This window comes from Schistocerca serialis, chromosome 4, assembly GCF_023864345.2.
Source record: "Schistocerca serialis cubense isolate TAMUIC-IGC-003099 chromosome 4, iqSchSeri2.2, whole genome shotgun sequence".
Taxonomy (NCBI): domain Eukaryota; kingdom Metazoa; phylum Arthropoda; class Insecta; order Orthoptera; family Acrididae; genus Schistocerca; species Schistocerca serialis.
The window spans coordinates 435,346,370-435,372,621 of NC_064641.1; the positions used below are offsets into that span (position 1 = coordinate 435,346,370).

At 40.8% G+C, this 26,252-nt stretch overlaps 1 protein-coding gene across 1 annotated transcript in view; it reads left to right on the top strand.

Annotated features, from left to right (window-relative positions):
* Positions 1-26,252, top strand: part of LOC126475042 (cholinesterase-like) — a 124,828-nt gene that overhangs the window by 81,037 nt on the left and 17,539 nt on the right. Inside the window, exons 5-7 of the mRNA XM_050102589.1 lie at positions 9,851-10,050; positions 17,723-17,873; positions 25,033-25,214. Coding sequence (XP_049958546.1) covers positions 9,851-10,050; positions 17,723-17,873; positions 25,033-25,214 — 533 coding nt within the window. The remainder of the gene's footprint in view (positions 1-9,850; positions 10,051-17,722; positions 17,874-25,032; positions 25,215-26,252) is intronic.

Sequence of the window (26,252 nt, forward strand, 5' to 3'; positions counted from 1 at the left end):
AGCATCACAGTTTCTGACATAATGCGTCGCATGTAGTACTGGGCTCAGAGCAGGGGTTGCCTGGACTGGCGCCTGTATCCCGCTGTAAACATACCAATATCACCACGGCATGCTCTATCTTCAATGTACAAGTGTCTCCTAACGTGGTCTGCTGAACTGATCTCTTACTGTAGCGTAATTCACATATGTTGCTACATTAAATCCTGTTTTCTTGTGGCTTGTTACATTTGGCGTCATCTAGTCGATATGCCGGCCTTCAGTAATGAAGAAAAACTAGATATTACTTTAATTTATGGCGAATGTCACAGAAATGCAACTGCATCTGTGACACTGTATGCTGAACGTTACCCATATTGGTGTTGTCCATCACGTCGAACAGTTGGCAACATCTACAAGACACTCATGGACACAGGAAGCTGGGCTCCCACAAAATATTGAGTCTCAGTATGTGCGTTACCTGTGTGCTTCATTTATTTCAAGCATCAAATTCGCTTCGCCATTTCTTGGGATGTAATTGACATATTGCAATGCAACCAACGCCATTATTATTGCGAATTTTCATGCTATTGATTGCATGAGTAATAATAGGTGTGTCCACTTAAAAATGCACCAGTTTGTGTTGAAAATAGTATTTGTTCACATTTTCTAATTGCGCACAGTATTTGGTTTCCAAAGCCCCTGTAGTACGTTTATGTTGGTGAAAACCGATCTTGAATATCTATTGTTCCAAAGGTATTTGAGGTGGCAGAGTTAGGTGAGACACCCTGTATAACATTCTTCAGGTTAAGTGCTTTTAAACGATCAATAGCTTCGTTATATTCATTTCTCAAATGTTTTCTAATTAACGATCTAAAATACTTTTTGCAAACTTTACATTTGACTTTTTCCTCTCCTGTTCCATTGAAAATACTCTCATCAAATTTAAATTCCTCCTACGCATTAATCGTATTTCGTTTTAATCTATAAAGAAAAAATTTTATAAAGTTTATATTTTTAAAAATAAAAAATCGGTTGTTTTAATAGATATGTGTTTCATTGCAGAATATAGCCAAACTTAAATCTTATTTTTAAATTGAGAAATTTTTAAACAGTATACTCTTTGCACCAGAATGTCATAAATATACTACTCATGTATCTAAGAGTAAGATGAGTAAATGTCATTGTTTGTATACAAAAATTATTCATCATGATTGCACATGAGGCCATTCAAGTAATTAGAGTCAACTTACTCATCCAAGAGGCTACATCCATAAGAAAGTTTTGAATTTATTGAACTACCACAGTTTATTTTAAATACAGGCTATTCATGGGTACCAAGAGGACTTCAGAAGCTGTGTGAAAATTACAAGACATTCAGAAAGTAGACACACATTGGTGGATGGAGCATTTCACCATGATTTTAACTCAGCTTGCAAGTGATCAATAGACAAACGTCAGTACATTTGTGTAATACGTGGAATTTGTAGACATGAACTTCCTGGGAAAGAGGGACAGAAACCCAATTTGCAATTCTGTCAGTAGGTTGTCTATCTTGAGGCATGAACTAATTTGATTTGCAGCAGATGAAAGACACAAGTCACAATAAAGTGTGTCAGGTAGTCGTATCTCTATTAAGTGTACACCAATCAAATGGCAAAGCTGGTGTGGGTTCTCGCATGCACATAAAGATGCTGAACAGAAGCCTGCAGTAGTTGTCCGAAGCATCTTGCACCTTTTGTTGCGATTCGGCAATGGTTCTTGCAGCCCTGGGGAACAAATACATTCCCATTTCATCATGTCCCAAATGTCCTCAATTGGCGAGAGATCTGGTGATCTTGCTAGCCATGGTAGTAATTGTACAGTGCAAAGAACACGTTACAGCCTTGTGGGAAACTGCATTGTCCTGCTGAAAAAGTACATCACCTTATTATCGAATAAGTGGCAGTAGCACGGTCTACATACGTGGAAATGTTCCACAGCCCACTGTCCAGAGCAGCTAATCACCACTGATACGTTGTGTCCAGCATGTGCAGCATTCTGTCAGTACGTCTATCTAGCTTCCCAGACGCCTACAATGCGACCCCATTCAAATTGCTGAAAGTGTACAATACAAGTACGTCAGTGGGGTTGTACCCTAGCATGAATGTTTCAGTCACTCTAAACTCAGTTAGTTACAGACACGAGCCTTCCATGCGCCATCTGATTGCTGATGACAGTGGCAAATATCACTAATACTACAAACCCTCAGTATGCACATATTTTAGACTGGTGCCTCTCAGCACTGGCCTTGATAGTGTGGCATTTCCTTTCCAGCAGTGCATATTCTTGCTTTTTTACACTCTGTCCAGTCACATTAAAGAGACTACCTGTTAAAACGCAGGAAAACCACATTTTACAGCACTGTCCCCTGCAGAACATCCAGGGAGAAAGTCAGTGAAGTTACAAACAGGGATGTGGAGTCATGCCTACTCCATTGCAGCTGCACTAGGATCCCCAGTTGAGGACCCATAGCGCGAAAAATCGTATCGAGGTGGTCCTACATTTTCTCTATAGGATTTATATCTGGGGAGTTTGGTGGCCAGGGCAGTACAGTAAACTCATATTGGGGCTCCTTGAGCTATACATGAACACTGCGAGCTGTGTGACCCATTGCATTGTCCTGCTGGTAGGTGCCAAACAAAGAAATGGACATGGCCCTCAGTGACAGATACATACTTGTGTTGATCCATTGTGGCATCCAGAATGGCGATTGTAGCAAGGTGTTTGCTTTCAGATGTTTCGCACAGTACATGCTAGTGGCCATTTGTCCGGTTGAGTATAAAATAAGATTTATCCGAAAACGCCACCTGTCGCCACTCAGTGGGCGTCTAGCTGCAATACTGGCTTCCGACCTTCAGCCTACATCTCCAGTGAAAAAGGAGATTGATGAAGCAGCTGCTTGCTGCAGAGGATATACGCACAGCGTTCGTTGAATGGACATTGTGGAGATACTGCTGGTAGCCCCTAGGCTCATCTGGCTGGTTAGTTGCTCAACATTTGCACGTCTAATGACCCAAACACATCTCCACAGCTGTCATTCACTCCTGTCATCTACGGTGCATGGTGCACCACTGTTATCTCGCCGCCAGCTTTGGATTGCACCATTTTGTCATGCACGCGGTACTTTAAACACACCAGCACGAGAAAGCTTATAATCGGCATATCGGAAATGCTTCCATTCTTGCCCTAGATGCCAATGGTTGATCCCTCGTGGACGTCAGATAAATTGCTCCACTTCCACATTATGACAACACAATATGGTTACACTCTTTTTCCGGATCACCCCAAAACACTTTATTCAGCCTCCACTGTCAGTATTGCCAACTGCAGCCTGTGAATGGTTGACACTGAACACAGGTTGTAGCCATGTTAAAGTGACTGGACTGTGTTTATACTGGATGGTTCTCTAGTGTTTAAGAAGGTATTCCCAGTTTTGTTTTTACAATGCTTTGCTGGGGCCGGCCAAAACAAATCAGCCAAAACAAATACTATGGATTACATGCCTTATGCCACACCTTGTGTCAGACAGATACTCAGTATGTTTCCACTACAAACTGAAGCATATTCAGGTGGAATTTCACATGCTCATTCAATATAGCTGTCCCAAATTAGTCCGGTGCGATATTCGTTTTATCGATATGCGTTAAGAGGGACAGCGAAAAACTAACAATAAACACTACTCCAGCACTGACTCGTGCTCCGCCCTGCTGTGCGCTGTCTGCTTCCGCCATGAAGCAACGCTACTCAGTCGCTGCTGAACTACTGGCTATTCTTCTGTGGATGGGATTCTTTTACCCATCCTGAAAAGTATGAGATAGTCCTTTTGTAATCCTTCTAAATGGATTGTGGTGGGAGACTACTATTTTGACATGAGGGCTAGTAACCTTTCCCTGATGACAACTGTTTTCCACATTATGATGGAAATAAACGATTTAGAAGTCCTTTCAGGCTGAAGCACTTCGCTGAGGACTACAAGTGGAACCAGGAAGTGGTCAACGAAAACGCCTGCATGCAGCTCCTGGGGTTGATGCTTTGATGGCATGACGATTGAAATGATTTCGTGTGCTGGTTGGGACCATGCAAAATGTGGATGTGTCCGGCTACTCTCGTAATTGTTGGAGATAATATGCGTTCCCTCTAAGGCAAAGGTCGTGTTTTAAAGTGCTATAGGTATCAGGAATCGATCGGAAACTCTCGGGGTTGTAGGTACCAAGGAGTGGGCGCTATGGAGGGGAGATGACATTTTAAGTATTGTGTGTATGATGTAGGGAGTGAATGGCCTTCAGTGATACTTAAAGTTATTGTGTTGTACAGAAGTTTTCAGGACTTTGAACGTACGTTCCAGTGCACGGACGAGGACTATGGCTTAAGTCATTTTCATTGTTCTGGGCGAGGGTTACGATTTAGTGAGCGAAAACGTGCTAGTTGCGAGGGACGTTCAATAAGCAATACAACACATTCTTCCTGAAAGCAGGTTGGTTTTATTTGAGATTAGTATACTCCATATTACTCCCTACTCCTTTTTAACATAATCTCCGTTAAATGCGACAGTCTTGCGCCACGTAACTGGGACGGTCCGTATGCCCACATGGTACCACTCCACTGATCGACGACGGAGCCGAAGCCTTGCTGCATTAATAACCTCCGCATCAAAGACTTACTGCTTCCCACAGAATCCTCCTTCATTTGGCCAAACAGATCGAAATCGGAAGGTGCACGATTCGGTCTGTAGTGTGGATGGAAAAGACCAATCCAATGAGGTTTTGTGAGCTTCTCTTAGGTGTGTAGAATTGTGTGAGGCCTTGCGTTGTCGTGCAGAAGGAGATATTCGTTTGCATTTTTGTGGCGACCGACACCCAGAAATCGTTTCTTCGCTTTCCTAAGGACAGCAGTACACTTCAGAATTGATCATTGCACCATGAGGGAGGACATCAAACAGAATAGACCGTAGAGAGTTCCAGATGATAGTCGTGATGACTTTATCGGCTGCAGGTGCGGCTTTGAACTTTTCCGTCGGAGGAGAGGTGGTGTGGCGCCACTCTATGGACTGTCGTTTGGTTCAAAGACATGAACCCATGTTTCATCGCCTATGATGATTGTCCACAAACAATTGTCACGATCAGACTCGTAAAGCTTAAGTAACTCCGCACAGATGGCCTTTACTGCCCTTCCTGGCCTTCCGTTAGGCGGCGATGATCCCAGCGGGCACACAGTTTTGAGTACTCAAGTGGTGGTCTTGCGTGTCAGCACTACCAACGGAGACGTCTAGTTGAGTAGCGAGGTGTTTGTCTGTGATCTGTCCATAACCTCAAATGAGAATGGCCACACGTTCCAAAACTGCAAGAGTCGCAGCTGTGTGTGGTCAGCTGGCTGGCGGGAGATCGGACAGGTTGCCGCATTCTTGTTGCAATGAGAACGGTCGTCTCACCCAACGACTCACCTTACTTTTGTTCATTATCAGGTCTCCGTAAGTATTCTGGAAGTATATATGAATGTCTGTGACGCACTGGTATCCGACCAAAAGAATTTCAATGGCAGCTCTCTGCTTGGAACGAACCTCTGCAATTTTGAAACTATATATGATCTTGAAGTTGGAATATTCCTCCACATTCCACAACAACTACGTTTTTTGACCGAAACTGACTGAGGGAAAAATATATTGCATTACTTTAAAGCCTCTAGTATACGGAAGTCTCATACCACCGTGAGGAGATGGCGTTGGATGATGAAACTAACAGCTTTGGGAGCTCTAATTCGACCAATAAAAACTTACTGCTCACAAGGAAATATTGCGAGTTACTATAAACTACCTGGGGGCATTGTTGCAGCGCCTATGAGTCTTTCTAAGCGTAGTTAAAATGGTACAGAACAGGTATTGGCGGTACAGGAGTAGTGACAATTTTAATTATATGTCACAGGCCTAGCGAGGCCCTATTTAGATAGATATGATACTATATAGGATCCACCAACAAACGATTCTGTTTGAATCTGCGGCCTAATTTGTTTCGCGCGCCGCACAGCGAGTGCGTGAAGTACTCGCGACCAAGCGCGGCTTCCCAAGACGCGTTCCAAGCTCCGAGAAACATTTCAAATGTACCACTTCTGTACGGAGAGGGTGAGATGGGGACATGCATTAAATGCATTCTCCCTTGTTATCAAACAGTGCGCCTAAGATATTAAAGATGAATAACTAAAATTTTATGTGGTTGTTGTTAACAGTAATATGCAACTTCAAACCCAATTTTCAAAATTTTCCTTCGTTTTTAAAAACTGGTATAGAAATATCAATTTTTATACATCTATACTTATTAATAATTCTTTTCCTCATAACCTATTAAACCAATAATTGACAAAGTTGATCTGTAGTATGCCTACATCGATATAAACTATTATACGTAAGGAGTTTTGAATACCTTTGATGAAAAAAGATTTTATAAAGTGGTTCATGTTTTTGATAGGAATCAGTATAGGAACTTCATCACGTTTATTTACACATCTCTCTTAAACAAAACATTAGAAATTTTAGATCTGCAACTTTGTTTGTTGCCCATTGAGAGGTGCGTGGGCCAAAAAAAATGGTTCAAATGGCTCTGAGCACTATGGGACTCAACTGCTGTGGTCATCAGTCCCCTAGAACTTAGAACTACTTAAACCTAACTAACCTAAGAACATCACACACATCCATGCCCGAGGCAGGATTCGAACCTGCGACCGTAGCAGTCGCACGGTTCCGGACTGCGCGCCTAGAACCGCAAGACCACCGCGGTCGGCTGCGTGGGCCAAATATTAAAGCGTTATCTCATAGGTGTTCTGAGGAAAAGGTACACAAAGGTCAGAAAATGTAGTTTCTGAGAAATTAATTTCAAGCTTAAAATTATATTTCATTCAATTACACCTTCTCATAATGCTCCATAACTGTGATCAGGATCTCCTTTGTCCTCAACATTTGTCTTGTAACTTCATTCCTTCATGTTCTTTCCTTTGCTAGATCCTGGACAGACATTTCAGCTCTAGACAAACGACGTAGGTCAATCGTCTGAAGAACTGTAACAGTGAACTCGCCAGCCCTGAAGCTCAAAAGCTGTAACACGGTTTCCGTGATTAGAACCAATTACTGCATCATATGTTTCAATTATTACAACTTAAGATCATGAAAATGTTTTCTAGGGGCAAGAACACACTTCCTTAGAAGGCCAGGATATGCCAGGAACCTAAAAGTGGGTTTGATAGCATTCATTACACATTCAGGAATCAGTTTTTTGCCTTTCAGAAACTTTTAGTCCACAAACAGTTGCGAAAGGGAGAGTGGCCAGTAAACATCAAACAACGTAGATTTTATTCATTACTTCCCATGTGTTTTAGGAAATGAGACTTTGGAAAGTAGCTGTCAGTAAACTACAAACAAAATCGAAAAGTGAAGTTTCGATCACAGTTACCCACGTCCCCCTTCAGACCTTCGTTATATGAAGCGGAAATTGCTAAAAATTATTAGTTATGGAGAACTGCTGTCATTATTATCTTATTTATATCGTATGATAAAACTAAATAAACAATGTATGAATTAAGAACTATCGGCTTTCGGTCGAAATCCTCATGAGCATGCATCACAATGAAATAGCTATCTTTAGCTTGTATTGAATATATAGCGTATTTATCACCTGGTGAGTGTGAAAGACATAGACTATCTGCCCACCTTTTATGGTAGCTTTGTTGCTGTATTAAGCAAACTGTAGATATATCATATCTCAAAATCAAGACAAGATCAATTTAAACAAACTCTTATCATTGTACTTTGCATCCTGTACTTAAAATATTAGATATTGACAAAATACTGAATGAGAACTGTCCAATGAAACCAGAAACTAACAGCATAAGTGGAAGATGCAATACTATTAAATAAATTATAACGCAACCAACTGCTGACATGTTAGGAACGAGGAAAAATAAATATTCTAAAAGCAGACGATTGCTTTGGAAAGACCATGTTAGGAAGTTAATGAATAAAGAAGCGTGTATAAAAAAACCTAGTCATTATATAATAATATGAGTTACATAGAGAGTTGTAAAAACAAATCTATTTCAGGAAGGAAATAAATACGAAAAATTAAACAGGAAACTTAGAATAGATACGTGAGTAAAGTATAACATGATATTCATGGAAGACAAAACAATGCATACAGCAAGAACTTTAATAAAAAAAGAACGAGATTTCTTAAATATAATATCCATAAAGGAGTGTTTATAGTTCTTCAAATGCTTATGGACTGATACTGAAGAAGTTACAGAAAGAAACGCCAATACCAATGACTCTTTAGATCTGATAATGATGGAATAACTGCAAAAAGTGCTTGAAAAAAAACAAAAAATCGCTGTGCACAGGTAGTACAAACATGAAACCAATTGAATATGCGTCTGATTAACTACGCGAATGACTTTAAAATTTTATGAATGTTTGCTAGCAGAGCGAATATCTCATAGATAAAAGAACTGAAGCTTTGTTATACGCTACTTATAAGAAAGGCGATAAATCACAATGCGCCCATTACCGAGCAAGAAATTTGCAAAATTTCTGTTACAATCTGTATGATGAAATTATGAAAATAAATAAAGATTAATAGCCTTCGCGGAAGCACGTATGTTGAAGATACAACACGGTTTTAGGAAAGGAGGATCATGTAACGTCTATTCACTTTGACATAAGTAACTGCAGAAAGAAGAGAATTAGGTTACCAACTTATTATGTTTTTATCGATTCTGAAAAGGCGTTTGAGAAGGTTAAACTCTGAAGGCAACTAGAACTCTCGCACATCTAATTACAGCAATTCAACCATAAAAAAGAATACCAAAATGAGGATCCTTACTGTAAGGACTAGGGCAGAACCTGCCAGTGGTAATTAAGTAGTTGCAAAAGGCTGCTAACTGCCCACACCCTGTTCAGTGTTTACATTGATAATATCACTCGTAAATGGTTGATTATATTAAGAGACGCTTTCAGAGGTGATAATTTTAATTGATGCTGCTACTTGCTTATGATCAACTCATAGTAGGACAATCTGAAGAAAAGGTTCAAGTTGCAGTACATAATTTTAATGAAATAGACACTAAACAAGGAATGATAATATCGACAATGAAAAACATGTGACAAAGGTAATGGAATTTCAAGAATTGGAACTCATTACAGCTAAAATTATTATAGATGGACAAACAATTCAACAAGTAATAGAGTTTAAATATCTACGTTGGAATTTTAAATGTCCCAAGTAAGAAAACGGAGATTTAAAATGGGCCAGACATTTTTTAACCACACAACTTACATTAAAACATATTGCACTGAAATGACATTAATTGAACTTTACGAAGTAATAGCTTTACCTTTGCTACTGTATGGTAGCGAATGTTGGACTCTAACAGCTGATCAATGACGAGGAATCGTTTCATTAGAGATGAAGTTCCTCCACTACAGAGTGTGCTATTCGTTACTGGACCAGATAAGAACTTAATGTTGAACCCTTTCCAACTTCAGTTGAAAAACACAGACTGATTTGGAAAGACCATGTTTCACGCATGTCTGATAACAGGATAAGTAAAGCTATAGAACTATAAGACCCAACAGTTCCTTAGAGAAGTGGCGTCAACAATTCTGACGCAGAACAGGCCAAAAGGCCTAATCCTAAAAGACGGTTGTGATAATGATGATTATGGCTGTGACGATGATGATGATGAGATGCGGACAGTGTAGTTTCCAAAATAACCATTCACTTTTTAGCTATCTCCTACATATCGTGTTAAGATTTTTATTAACGTTGTTTTACATAAGTCTGAATTCGTACAGGACTCTTCTCAAGGATTATTATTCAGAGCGGCAACTTCATCGGAAGTCCAAATCGCTTGGACCAGGCCCGCTGGAACGCTTTCCGACTGGGCTCCATCCTTGGTTTGGAAACGAATGACTCACAGGAGCTGGTTGAATTTCTGCGTTCTCGCGACGCAACGGACCTGGTCGTTGATAACTCCGTTCTCTTGACGGACGAGGTACGTATCATATTGGTGCAAGCGATAACTCATACACACACACACACACACACACACACACACACACACACAAACACACACACACATGTACAGATGTGCACACTTCCTCCTTTCTCAAATACATTGAACGCTGCAAATCTTTAAAGTGCCAACTCGGCACAACTACGACGGACTTGTTTCAACAGTTGGAAGAAGGGCGGGCTAGGAAAACAAACCTCGAAGGACAGTCCCACAATAGTTATCATTTGTCATTTACAGATTCATACCTATTTTTAGTAAACTTAATACTGTAACAAAGAACATTAACAATACGTGCCAATATAAAATGCTCTGGAATTCACCGCTTAAGATAAACCAATAATCAAAATTAGTGGCAGCATAATGGAGTTAAAAAAAATTTTTTTTTTAATCTAAAAAGAAAATATCAAACTATTGAGCACCTTGTCTGTAACTTTACATTTAATATTTAATTACAGTTAAATGAAAGATTTCTGTGAAACACATTCTCCATGTTATCAATAGACAATCTTGGCATTAAGATAGGTAGACACAAATAGCCTTAACAGACGATCTACATCTGTAAAAGTGGAACAATAGACAAATTTTGTTCAAAAACAGAAAAATTTTCATCAAAAATGAAACAATCTTAACATGATACATTGTGATGTTATGTTAAAGTATTAAAGATTTGAAAAATAACTTTCAGATAAGGTAAAGTTTTGTATGCAAAGCACTGCCGTAGGAGACTTATACAATAAGGCTCACTAGCAATCAGAGTGAAATAAGTATTGTTGTTGTTGTGGTCTTCAGTCCAGAGACTGGTTTGTTGCAGCTCTCCATGCTACTCTATCATGTGCAAGCTTCTTCATCTCCCAGTACCTACTGCAACCTACATCCTTTTGAATCTGTTTAGTGTATTCATCTCTTGGTCTCCCTCTACGATTTTTACCCTCCGCACTGCCCTCCAACACTAAATTGGTGATCCTTTGATGCCTCATAATATGTCCTACCAACTGATCCCTTCTTCTAGTCAAGTATAAATGACTGAATAGGAAGCTCACAACAACCTGAAAACATGACACCTACATACACAGGCAAACGTTGAACAATAACGTTTAGGTGATAAAGAGAAAGGCTGATAAAACTCAGCTTAATGTGCTGACAACCGACATAAACAAACTTGAGCACCACGGTGCGATGCCGTCACAAATACCAGCCGATACCGCAAATACCGTGGTACTACAACAGCAGGCCTCCCGGTCGCGGCAAGTATGTCTACGATCAAACGAGGGCCCAAACTTTGGGAACACAAACAGCAAAAGGTGTCAAAAAGAATGCCTTACCCTAAGCACAAATAAATTAGGCCAAGATAACTAAAGCCTCCTCTAACGTTACTCGCCAAAAAGCGCGTTTGGAATCTAATGCCAGAGAATTATTCAGTCACCTAGAAATGCCTTTAAACGTTTTAACATAACAGGAAGTTTAAAACAAGATAAATTTACAACACCACTCGCCAATGTATTTCAGAGACCAAGGCTAACTCGAGCCAGACAAAACGAAGTGAGCAAAATAAAGTCCAGAAAACAACACTAAGTGTATTGCCTTACCAATACAGGTCTGGCAAGGGGCCGTTAACGCAATCGGTGTCATAAAAGATGCATAAGCCTTACCTCTGTAATTGATTGTATTTAGAAGAACCTTTTAATCAATAAGAAATACATTAAGGTCTTAATCTTGCACAATAGGACCTAAAACAGTTCAAACACATGTTAACAATCGCCTCTAAAATCACAACATTTCATTTTGATAAAAACACATATCTCTATAAAATAATAAATGAGATGCAACAAATTTTAAAACTATCCCTAAGTACTAAGTAATCTTTCAATTTGACGCTACAACTTGGCCCAAAAAAAAAGACAATAATTTCCAAAATCACATAAGTTAAACTAAATATACTCCAACGTACTCTGAATAAACCTTAAGGTAACTGTTCCATCAAATTAAACTGCAATAAATCTCAGAGAGCAATGCAAGGCAGGAACCGAGTGAGCAGACGGGTGAGTAATACCGAGCATTACACAGGAAGTGCTATCCAGTCCAAACACTTAAAATTTCTGTCAACAATCGGACAGCCAAATACGCAATTACGGCAGTCGAATACAATAACTGCGACGATTCCTCAAAGACGCACACTGGCTACTTCGGCGTGCAGGGCATGTTTTTCAAAGAGCTCACCGCCAGACCGCGTCCTACTCCCGGACTCGTCCCTTAATAAGTCCGCGGGCGCACAGGGCTTGTTTTTCACACCTTCACGCGAACTATAACTCCAGACACACTACACTGCAATCATACCACCTATCGAGATGCCACTAAATCAGACAAATAAACGGCCCAAAGATTCGACTTGAGCCGACATCGCTCATTGAGGTTCGTCGCTTCTTTCTCCATTAAGAAGATATCCTAGTTATTGTTGCTAGTTGTCACAGTGCCAGCAGACCTTGCCGATACCGTCTTGACCTTGGTGATTTCCACCCCAATTCTACCACCAGTTTCGGTTACCTTTTTTGCTACATTTCTCGCCACATCTTTCACAATAATTAGCTGTGCGCTGAGCTAGCTACAGTTATCCGTGTTCCCGTCGCAGCTGCTTCAGCCTGCAGGATTCTTAGTTTACGATTGCGACTCCATTTCTGGTATGTTTCGATCCGTTGATTCCATCAGTGACGAATTCATCTTGCACAGTTTTTACTTGTCTCATTTCAGCTTGGTTTCCCTCTCTCTTTCTGTATTTCTTCCAAGTAGGACGAGTTCTCCCCTATCTTCCCCATTATTGTTGGTAAGATATTCTAAACGGAATTGGCCTTCAGTTCTGCATAAGTGCCCGTTCTGCCTTATTATCTTCCACATCTACTGTTACGTTTGCTAGACAAGTCGCTGTTATGTTTGTTCCTGATGTTTCTGTGATTTCTGAATCTGTGTCTGCCTTTTTTATTTGTGTTCCCAATTTGTGTAACTGAATATTTTGTTCTTTAACCTTTTCGGCATGTTCCTCCATGACTTTTACTACTTTAGCCTCGTTAGACTGATTCTCACTTTCTGAAATAACGCATTAGTTTAGCCAAAACACACGCGAAAACTACACTTTTACTCAGTCATGTCTAAAGCAAGGATTTTGCATGCAACCCTCTACATCAATGAAGCTTTGTGCGACACTTTCACTCGTTTCTGCTTGACAACATAACTCGCTGCACTCCATCGTCGAAGTGTTGTGGTGTGTCGTACAAATGAATTCATTTTCTTATCTGCTCTTTGATGCTGTACGCTGTTTCACATGTACTACACTTCTCCTCCAGGTGTCGGAAACCGTTGTACTTCCTGCACTTGGGACGTACCACGTTCTTGCCTTGCGTAGTTCAATACAGTTCGTTTCCGAGATTACTAAATCCGAAAACTGCATCGTGTCACGGTTCGCCACTTGTAAGCTCTCATCTCGTAAATTTAGGAGAGAAGACCGTGATCCTAGTGGTTGGCTGTCGGACTACGGGTTGAGAGACTTACTTCAGCTACAATTACATAAAACAGTCAACTACCGCTAAAGTGTACCTGGCGTGGTTGTAGTTATTTACTACCTCATTAACCATAGAAGCTGGTGACGCTTCTTTGAAATAAAAATTACTTCTTTTAACTTAATTTGTTCATCTTATCTTCAAACAATGAAAAACATAACCGTTCGGCATCACATACATTTTGTCCTCTTCGTTTTCGGCCTCTATTTTTCCGCAGTTGCACACATACAAGTTACATAGGTTAACTGACGTCTTCAGCAACTATAATAAAAGTCTTATGATGGCCAGAGGCGTTTCGCTTTATTTTAAAGTATATTCAGTGGTCAGGTATTTTTGTTGTTTATTCCATTCTTCTTCGTCTTCCAGCTGAGCATGTGCACATAGCACTTTCACCTTGTGGTTTGTTTTGTAGCAAAACAAACTACACAAAGTGGCGAGAAGGCAGTATTACTTCCTAACAAAGAACTGTACATGTGTTAAGTAAAGCGAAAATGCTGTGTGCAAATACTCAACTAATACACGTGAAAGACAAAGAAGACTCAAATAAACAGCAAAAAAATCTGACCACTGAAGATAGTTCAAAATAATCGAAACGTATCTCTTCATAATAAGACTTTTGTTTCAGTTGCTACATGACTGCGCACTAGGTCAGGCTTCCTATTTCCGCTCTCCAAATCAGCACACGTTACTGCAGTTTATTATTTAAACATGCAAATGCGCTCTTGCAACAAAATGGATCTAGACGAATGGACGTTGTAATGGATCTACTGCCAGGAACAATGCTGTCAAAAATTTGGATCTAACCCAACTGGATTAGCTCCTTTTAAGCATTATATATATATATATTACTATCATTCTGCAGTTTGTCTACTGGGCCAATTAGAATACAAAAAGGTTGACCTGTGCATGACTATACCTTCCAGACAATCAGGACTGAACTAAGGTTGTAAACTATGCTTTGTTTGTCTATAGTTTTCATTATTTGCCTGTAAAGTACGTGTAAATCTGTATTATAAATCCGGTTCCATTGCTTTGTTTCAGTACTGATTATTTATCATAAGTGAATTACGTTTTATAATCACGAGGCTGAAACTTGAGGTGAGCATGCTGTATAAGGCTGTAGGTTTAAAGGAATATTTGGTGTGGAGGGAATCAATACCACACATAGAAGCACTCAACTAAAAAGGAGGGTGACTGACAGTTGTACATAATGGAACTGGGAGAATACTGTACTAAAAAGAGAGGGGATGACAGGCGAAGGATAGACGATCTTAACAAAGACGACGCAGCTATTATACGTAACTACTATATAAAAGCTGGAGGAAAGATAATTTTTCTCAATGTAAAGTGACAGAACATGTAGTTGAAATTCTGTATTGAGATCGGTAATACTTAACAGAACCAATGAGATGAGCAGACTTTAAACATTCTCTATTAAAGGTTTCAAGGGTAAAGCCTGCAATTCGTCGACTGGCGTAATTTTCTGTATGCCCAATGTTTTAATTATATACCTATAAACCGGGAGGAGATTGTTAACAAAGCTGATACATGTATTATACTGAAATATTATACACGTATATGACAGCAGCTTCCGCATCGTAGAAAGAGGATTGTACGGCTACTCGGTGGATTGTTGTCCAGCATTATGGACTGGTAATTTGTTGTACTGTGGCCTGCTTATCCATTGTTAAAATCTACACTTGTCAATGGCGACATTTGTCAGCAGCACATTGTTCCGACGATAGCCTCTCGTCGCAGCAGCATGTGTCGATCCTCACGTTTGCACAGTCTCTTAGATATCATGTCCCACACCGTGCCTACCCAACATTTTCCTGCCATCAAATGCACTGTGTGTGTCCCTCATTCTACACACGTTTCTCAAATGGTTCAAATGGCTCTGAGCACTATGGGACTCAACTGCTGTGGTCATCAGTCCCCTAAGGACAGCACACACATCCATGCCCGAGGCAGGATTCGAACCTGCGACCGTAGCAGTCACACGGTTCCGGACTGCGCGCCTAGAACCGCGAGACCACCGCGGCCGGCCACGTTTCTCAGGCAGACAGTAAATAAATATGCTGTTTTAAACATACTGGCCTTTTATTAGGGAAGATGGAGATCCAGTCTCCATCCTGTCATCCTCATTTAGGTTTTCCAAAGTTTTTTTAAATTCAGACAGATTTCAAAACGGTTCCTAACATAAGGCCACGAACAGCTACTTGTCCCACACGTGCCAAACTGAAGTGTGAGAATCTAAACACCTGTATGAATGAATTACGTTTTTCTTTCTGGTTATTATGTAATAGTATGACATGTTCAATATCGATGGAAGAGTGATCCAAGGTAAATTCAATAAAATTACTACTACCGTTATTATCACTATTATTACTGCTATTACAAGAAAATTCTTGTGAATGTGTGACTTCATCTGCACATTCTTACAGCGAATCACACAATTATATCAAAATCATATCGGCTAAAACAAAACTGTGACATCCACACCCACCTTAGTAGCTAACATAATCCGTGCACGTATTTGCTATACTGGCACTCGATTCAAGACAACAGATTCGAATGCTAACGGTAAGAAAGTTATAATCATCGTTATTTCACTGATAAATGGAGTACATGTGACAAATAAACTTCTTTATTAGCTGATATACTGTTTTTTGAAACCTAAACACCTTTGCAGTGCCGCTTGGAAGTGAGGACACTTCAGATTTTATATGGTGATCCATACACGGCATTGGGTCGCTAAGGTAACAACAACACAAAGATACACTACACAAACATTGTGATCAAAAGTATCTAGACACGTTTTAATGGACATTAATATGGGGTGTGTCCACGATTCACTTTTAAGATTGCTTGAATTCTAATAGCGACAATTTCAATGAGATGTATGTCTGTGGACGGGTGGCACTCCATTTTTCCTATAGAGAGGATAGCAGAGGAAGTATTTATGTTGGACACAGCGGTCGAGAGCGAAGTCGAGGTTCTAACTCAACGCAAAGATGTGCCAGTGGATTCAGGTCTGGACTCTGGGCCGACTTATCTGTTTCAGGAATGTACTGTCCACAAACCACTGCCTCACAGACACTGCTTTGTGACAAGGTGCATTGTCATGCTAATATAATCATGTCTCAGAACCGTACCTCCACTGCCCACAGTACGTAACGCTACAAAATACATTCATACCCTTCCACATTTAGCGGTATCTCAAGTGCTCAGCCACACAATAACCACGGAAAACATCCCGAAACTGTTACCTGAGTAACATCCAATGGGTAGACCATGTTCGAAGTCACTGAGTTCTCCTGACCACCTATTCTGCTGTAACTGCTACGTATTTACAATACTTCCCGCCTCCCGTGACCTCTAGTGACCAATGCCATATTACATAGTTGTGTTCGGATACTTTTCATCACAAAGCTTCATTAATCAGCAAAAATTTATTGGATAATTTAACTACGATTTCCTTTGTTAAATGTTCTCTGTGCACTTCTTGCCGATATTGTCATTATCACTTAAACAACTGACCGTCGAACAAGTAAGTGAACCACACTGATGTGGCAGTACAGCTACACCTATATGGTTCCGTTACTTGTCAGTTACTTACCTGACAATGAGAGTGGTGGGTACTCTCGAAAGGTTTGACTTTATTACAGAATTAACGTGGCGAGTGTACCAAGAAAATTCACTAGGACATTTATTAGATAGTTTTCCTCAAATAATATTCACAGTTTGTGAAGGAAGTGTGCCAACGTGGAATAACAAACCGTCCCACTTACGGACTGACGCTATCATTGAAATATCGGATTCAATAAGGCCGTACGACAGCTTTTTTTCTTCTTTTTGCTCATGTCATTTAATACATCTTTACCGAACCGCAAAAAAATCGAAGTAAAGTTGTTCATTGTGAGGTTGTAACAGCCCACTTCCCTTTAGAAAGTTAATCTGCCAATGTAAGTTTCTTTTTAATAAACATGTTTCAGACCACAACTTCTTTCCTATAAATAAAACGTATTTCTCGTAACCAATAAGACTTACTTTTATACTGATATTAAAGAATACGTTCTGTTAATGTCTATTTTTTGTTACAGCTGAAGGTTTTATTTAGCTACGGAGTATGGTCACCACACGTCGAACCAAATATCGAAGGCGCCTTCCTCACAGAGTCTTCAGTCCAGACGCTCATCGACGGTCGTTTCCACAGAGTGCCCGTCATGACTGGAGTCACTTCCGGAGAGATTGGTTCGTACTTCAATCTTACAACGGTAATCTACATTACTTCAATGTGAGACAACTGCACAGGTTATTGCATCTGTTTCTCTACTAGTATCTAGCAACTTAAACGACGGTCATTCACTCACCTCTCCTATCTGAATTATTGAGCAATGGATTGTGTGCTGCAGCATAACTGCTTTTACATGTTGCGGATCTAACGCTTATATGTTGTTGGAGAATTAATTGTGCGCCTATAACGGTCGCTGCCCATTCAGCGTCTGAAAGAAAACCAAGTCTGGTCGTGTTGCCAAGGAACTATCGGTCGTCTTGAATTAACGAGCTATTGCTTTTCGGACTTTACGCTGTTAGGTATTTAATCCCAGTGAACCCTGTGGCAATGGATGCAATGAGTGGGTAGTTTACTAAATACGTATTCTTGGACTCAGCCGAAAAACATATACGGGAGCTGACTCAGGAGAACGAAGCTGACTGAGTGATAGTCTACTTACTAAATAAAGGACACTTCGGAAAGCTTTAGCCGATTCCGCAAGACTATACCCTCTACACCGAATGAAGATAGAAACTTGGGGCGAAACTAGAAATTTCCGTCGGCGCCAGGTGTAAACGGCCGGTCCATGTTGTTCCCATTGCTGTTCGCTCTGGTGCAGTTAGCGTCTTCATTAAACAATGTGCGACCATTCAGGGTTGCGAAAACATGAAAAAAAAGCCGTCTTGCGTCGTCTGTTTCAACAGCTGCAATTCAGCCAGATACGTGCTGCGCGTTTTTGTTTACAGTGCAGCCTCAACGATGGATCAACAACTTTAGATGACCTACGATTTCGCTAAGCTGCAATAGTAAATGCAGTAACAGTAAATCTTGTAAAGTAACCTAAATTTATGTTCAAAATTTTTCAAAGTTTGTAAAAAATAGAATTATGTGAGAAAGTTCTGATACCAACAGTATTTTCGTATCGGGAGAAGCCACGATCTCTGCGAAACGTCATCAAGCAACATACCTTAATGAAGATATGTAATGCAATAAATGTTAATAGATTTAAGTTGATCATTAATCCTCATTTTGTAAAAGAAACTGACGGATGTTATCTCAGGATTAATAGTTTTCGATCAGTAAGATAGTGTAGATGTAGTTATGAAGGGGATCCGCTATGGGTTTTCCTTTTGGCAAACCAGCATACCATGGGACGCCGAGCCGTGTGCACGAGGTAAAAAAACACAGATGCGTAGGCCAGTTTGGTAGGCAAAGGATGCTGACGCCCGTCTAGTTCCGTCCTAACTTGAATAATGTTGAGAATTTAAAATTAGTGCGGCCAGCCATAATATCGAAAGTGGTAACAGCAGATGATGGGAAAAATCGTCTCTATTACTTGACTTGCGGAGTCCAAGATTTTCCATGCTAAAATTAATGGCAATATTGAGTTACTGAGTATAGCTACCAAGAATACAACGGCGTCTGCGAGCAGAAGGGCTTGTTGTAATAATGGTCACCCAGTCTGAGAGGTGACGACATCAATATTCAGCAACCTCATCTCAATAGCAGGATCTCAACATACACATTCCCAAAGCAAGGCAGTTCTTATATTTGTTAACCTTTTAAATAATCGTCGGAGAGTTCGCATAGTATTTCGAAATATGTGATGCAGTGTCCAAAAATAGAATAATTCAAGTTAATTGCCTTTAAATTATTATTTACCTTAACAAGTATATTGTTTCCACTGTTCAAGTAAATATAAGTGATAAGTTTGTGTCTACAAATGTTTTTCAGAAGTTCACGTTTACGGCAAAAGCTTGCCGTCATAAACAGCGTAAGAATACGATGTTGAAAGCTCCCTTTGAACTTAAGCACTATTAATAATTTTTTTAACATTTTTCTTATTTAAATTTGCTGAAAATATTTACCAGTGAAAGTAAATTTTCTTGACCGAATTTTCTGAAGTAGTTGATAATTCGATAGCTTTTTTAACCACATTGTGCAATAGAGTTTCACATTGGTAGCGCGTGTGCTACAGTTAAATTAAAGGTAGTTTATCTATCTTGTGTTTGAGATAGCAGACATACATAAGAGACACCAAGTTTGCAGTGTGTGTCTCGGGTTCTGTTAGCTTCCTCCAAGACAGCGAAAGATATGTCACTTAGTACAATCCTATCAATGAATGTGCCAACGAGCTCCCAGATGCCTTAGCTACTGTTTATCGTAGTTAAATTTAAGCTACAGTTACACAAAATGAAATAGGCCTATTGGGCCACACTGTATCATATGTAGTCTACTCCTGTCATGATGTTTCTCGTATTTGTACATGTTTCTTTTGTATTGGTGGCTTACTTCACAGGAATGGAAGGAAGCTCGTTTCCATTACGTAAAACTGTTCGAAGACTTCTCTTCGATGCGTCGATGAACAGTCAGCATTGATCAGGACGTGCCTCATATTCAACGCCTGCATCAGACTAATTGCGTCTTCGCAGAATGTGAAGTTTTTCTGGGTTTTAAAACATGCTCAGATTCTTTATTTTTAGTGTGAAATGTTGTAACTTTCACGGAGCTATATAGATGCTTTCACTGTTGTAACTGCGATGCCATAACCTCTTCCTTATTTTTTTGGAAGTTCTAGATACCTGATGAGATGATTGAGCCCCCCTTGTGTCATTTTGGGATTAGAGGTGGGATCTGCTTTTATATTGAATGTTTGATGCAATATATTAACGTGGCTCTGTATTGAAATAATTAAATCACTACCCACCAAAGTAATGACAAAATAGTATATTCTATTACAAAATTAAAGTGGTATATCAATGAAATTAGTTTATTACACGAATGAATTAAAAACGATTTATTACACATAACAGGATAAGTTTAACAGTCATTGGCAATAATAAGCTAATGCTTTGGCTAACCTAGACAAGGGAAGTGGATTGTGATTCAAATGAATGCATATCAGGATAAAACAATTATATTCATGTAAGTCATAATCCAAATGCTGAAGGTTACTATATAAAGATAGAAAACATTGCAGAAGGGTATCCGTTTGCATCTGTGGTTGGAGCTGAAAGCGTGATGAACCTCTAACTTCGAACAAATCTTGAAACTGGAGACATAAGTTACTGAACATCACTAAAAATGACTCAGCCTTCCTTACAGTTCACCTCGCTGTTATGGCTGGATGTCACCAGACCCGTAATTGGAAAGTGGTGGCTGAAGTCGTTGAGAAACCGGTAATTGGCTCCCTATCAACAGCTTGCATTCAACTCAGCCAAATGAGAGCCCCTCACATGGAGAACCCCGCCAGAGGATTTTGTCTATTTAGACGTTGAACTCCGAAGAAGGATCCTTCTGCAGTGCGCTTCCAACAAGGAAGACTCGCTTCTCTGCGTTCTCTCTCGTACAATTTTGTTGGACTGAACGTAAGTACTGTCAATGAAGACCAGTAAGAAGTTGTTATAAAACATTCTGGTACCCCTTCCTTATTCTCATTTCAGGCAACCAGTTACAACAGGTTAACAAGTTACAAAATTCGTTGTATTTGGTGCTCCAAACCTGTGTCCCTCTCTCTGTCATTATGTGCTGGTCAGTAAAGTGAACCTCTGTAAGCACAGCCATATCCCTTACTCACACTTATATATTATTTATATTAACCAGTGGTAGCTGTTTTACACTTCCTTAAACAATCGAGATTTGCAGGACCTGAGCTCAGTGTCTTTGTTTCGCGAATTTCAAAGGTTCCTTGTTCCCATTCCACTATATAAGGTATTATCTTAATGCCCCATGTATTTCGACAAATTCTGACTGCCTGCATTTCTGACCACAATAGCCGCCCTTCTCGGACTCTACCAGAATTGGCATGCACACCTGTCGACACACAGCTCACTCGCAAAAGTTTCTGTTGCCCTGTCCAGCCTGGAAGTACAATCTGCATTGTGACTTCCATCGCCTGGCACGAGGCTGGCCCCCTTCAATGCACTTTCCAGGCGAACCATCTTGTGTGGTGCCACGCACGGGTGCGAGCAGGCCTTCTGCGAAATTCTGCTGGGCGCTGTTTTCGTGCCAGCTTCATTGCCCTACAGCACGTATCCTTGTCTATAGCTGAGTCCATCTTGCATTCATATAGACTTCTTATTTTGGTGTACACGCAATTCGACGAAGGAAATTGTAGTCTGCGTAGTTAAGTATTGCTAATCACTGGTATTCATTCATGTTTCATTTTCTAAGGGAGATTAATTTATTCCGATTTGATATGTTTTCTTTCAAGTTTTAAAAAATGTATGGGACAGTTTGGAAAAAACCGTTTGCGCATCAGAGGTCGATGTTCTTGGATAAAAGTATGCATCTCTGGCAGTTGAGAGCAGGGCATCTCCATGTTCAGTTACGAAAGCACTGCTGTCTCCACGATAGCTCACAGAAGCATTTTCTGAGGACTCAGGAACAGAAAGTTGATTGTCGCGAGGCACAGGGCGAAGAGGGTATACCGTGTTATACAACTGTAGATTTTTTCTTCAAGGAAATTCCTTTATTCATAGGAGGAACAACACAGAAATAACTGTCAGTTGTATGGTTGGTGGGCTCCCTCTAAATTATCGGAACTCCAAATACCGTATGACGTTCATTTGCATTCGTCTGTACATTCAGTTTGGAGAAACACTTAGTGTAGAATTTATGTGGTGCCCATTTTTATCCTCGTTCCCTCTCTTACAGCTAAAATATAAGAAATATGCCTTTTCTCTTGAAGGCGTAATTGAACACTTTCTAGTAACAAACGTTACTTTGTCACAAATACAGCAGACATTTTGTTCTTGCCTGTAAATGATAGATTGTCAGCTAGAAATAAGTCACTACACAATTATTACAGAAGCGCTTTAAGGCACGTTGAAACAAGATCACTATTTTATTTATCATACGTGCCACAACGCTCTTTTCCGGCCACAAAACTACTGAACACGTAATGGAAAAGATCGCAGATGTGCCAGATTATGTGATGAGCTGCTCAGGCCATTCAACCAGTTCCTTATGTATGGGACACTCAAGATACGATTGCTCTGGAGTTCACTGCATTCCATGCCGAGCTATCCGCTATCTTGAGGGCGCGGGAGCAGGTGATATGTGCCATTCCTGCTAAATTCCTCGTCTGTTCCGACTTCCTAAATGCTCTTCAGATCCTGCAACGCTTGTATCCACCTGAAAAAGTAGACCGGTACATTCAGGACCCCTCCTCCGGCTACATATACCTGGGAAGGAAGCACGTGCCAACGAAAGCATGGACGTATCAGTGAAGGAGGCGTCTCCTGTTTCTCGGTTACTTCAGTGTGCCATCCCCCCCCCACATGCTCTCGTCTCGCTGTTGAGGTACAGGGTCATTATGCGTCGATGGGAAGATGAGTGGCTGGAAATGACAGACAAGCTCCGTCCAGTAAAGCCCACGCAGATGGCACGACGTTCTCTTTACTCGTCTTCTCGTAGGACACATCCCAATGAGGCATGGCTTCTTGCTCCGACGAGAGGACCCTCCTAGGTGTGGTGCTTGTGGCTACAGATCACGATGCGCCACATTTTATTTGACATTGTTATACTTTACGATCAGCGGGCAGCGGCAAATTTGCTCACAGATCTGCCCTCTATTTTAACTAACGTTCCAACGAACGTGGTGAGAGTTTTAAGGTTTTCTGATTTGACCAAATTGTTTCCAAAAATTTTAGGGAGATGTTTCTAATACACTACTGGCCATTAAAATTCCTACACCACGAACATGACGTTCTACAGACGTGAAATTTAGCCGACAGGAAGAAGATGTTGTGATATGCAAATGATTAGCTTTTCAGAGCATTCACACCAGGTTGGCGCCGGTGGCGACACCTACAGCGTGCTGACATGAGGAAAGTTTCCACCGATTTCTCATACACAAACAGCAGTTGACCGGCGTTGCCTGGTGAAACGTTGTTGTGATGCCTCGTGTAAGGAGGAGAAATGCGTACCATCACGTTTCCGACTTTGATAAAGGTCGAACTGTAGCCTATCGCGATTGCGGTTTATCGTATCGCCATGTTGCTGCTCGCGTTGGTTGAGATCCAACGACTGTTAGCAGAATATGGAATTGGTGGGTTCAGGAGGGTAATATGGAACGCCGTACTGGATCCCAACGGCCTCGTATCACTAGCAGTCGCATGGCTGTAACGGATCGTGCAGCCATGTTTCGAGCCCTGAGTCAACAGATGGGGACGTTTGCAAGACAACAACCATCTGCAGCAACAGTTCGACGACGTTTGCAGCAGCATGGACTATCAGCTCGGAGACCATGGCTGCGGTTACCCTTGACGCTGGATCACAGACAGGAGCGCCTGCGATGGTGTACTCAACGACGAACTTGGTTGCACTAATGGCAAAACGACATTTTTTCGGATGAATCCAGGTTCTGTTTACAGCATCATGATGGTCGCATCCGTGTTTGGCGACATCACGGTGAACGCACATTGGAAGCGTGTATTCGTCATCGCCATACTGGCGTATCACCTGGCTTGATGGTATGGGGCGCCATTGGTTACACGTCTCGGTCACCTCCTGTTCGCATTGACGGCACTTTGAACAGTGGACGTTACATTTCAGATGTGTTACGACCCGTGGCTCTACCCTTCATTCGATCCCTGTGGAACCCTACATATCAGCAGGATAATGCACGACCGCATGTTGCAGGTCCCGTACGGGCCTTTCTGGATACAGAAAATGTTCGACTGCTGCCTGGCCAGACTACATCCCTGTCTTACCCGCTTTTCAATTCGAGCGTTTCGTTCTTTGTCTTCCACTCTTATTTTTCCTTCTTGGCATTTGTACTTATTGTGTATTACCCTTCTTTCCTTACGGCGTACCTGTATTTTTCTCAGAATTTCAAACATCTGTCACCTTTGCCTATCGAGGAACGCTTTTTCCAGGCCGAAAAATCCTGTGAACGTTCTTCATTTTTCCTTATTCTTTCTTCCATTGTCAACAGCAACGTCAGAATTGCATCTCTCGTGCCTTTACCTTTCCTAAAGCCAAACTGATCGTCATCTAAAACATCCTCAATTTTCCTTTCCATTCTCCTGTATATTCTTCTTGTCAGCTACTTGGATGCATAAGGAGAATTTTAGTATGGTTAAATCTGTACCGCTGTCTTACTGGAAACACTTATCTATCGTTGTCCGACAGGTTTCCAAATACTGAACAACACAGAGAAAATCGAGATACTCAACAGCCAATTCGTGGAGTCGGTGGCACCCTGTTTGCATCTTTCGACTGCAGAGCAGCAACAGGAAGCAGCTCTCAAGCTGAGGGAGTTCTACTTCGGCAACGATACTATCTCTGCGGACGATGGTGAATCTCTTGTGAACGTAAGTAATCCAAAACCTATTTTCTCAGTTTGTATGGAAGTCTCCCAAGTCGAATACTAGTTCATTGATAAAGGATGCCTTGCCTGCTTTCTACGTAGTGCGTTAAGGTTCCTTCTACAAGTACGCTGTCTCAATTTGTTTGATTTTGTGTAAGGTTCTATTTCTTGAGAGACATTTTAATACCGTGTCCACAAGTTAATGCTAATACTAAACAGTTATAAAAAGTTATGACATGGAACAGTTTTAGAAACAGGCAATTACAATGAATTTCGCGAATGATAGCACTCTCCAATTCACATTTCGGTTTTACCTCGTCGAAAAGTACAACATTCATTCACTTCTGTTTCTGCTTTGAGACGTCACGTAAATTCACGTTGGGTTAATGGGAGGACACTAATGATCTATATACATTCTGCTGCATATAGCGTAAATTTTCAGTTTGCATTCATGGAAGACTAGCTATTTGTCCGTGGCTTCGCTTGCGCACTCATACGTCACATACATTTCACGCTTATATACAGGATGGTCAGAACAGCCTGAAAAGGTTGTAAGGGCGTTGCAGGGTAGTTTGTGTAAAGGGATAATCGTCAAGAAAAAAATTCGATATGTTGCTCCATATGCGAGTTAATTAGCATTGAAGTTAGCCAATTAGACGCCCAAATTCAAGGAAAAAAGGAAGGAAGACTGGGCTTAACACCCTGTCGACATCGATGTCATTAGAGACTGAGCATAAGCTCAGTTGCGGATTTCCTTCTAACCATGCTTGTTAAAGGAAAGATCGTTTCCGGACGTTTCTGCATGTCACAATCTCATAGTCAACTGCATCCCTTGCAGTAGGAGGGGTATCTGACTCCCACATGTGTATACCAAATTTTGTTCCAGTTGTTTCTGAGTTATGCTTTTATGTCACACCTTTCCGTTCCAAACCCTCAGTCTTCAGGCTGCTAGAGGTATCTTGACTTTCACCACGAAGTCTAGCGGATCTGAAACCAGTATCCGTCAGCATCTCTTCTCACTACCACCTCACCTCTGAGCTTG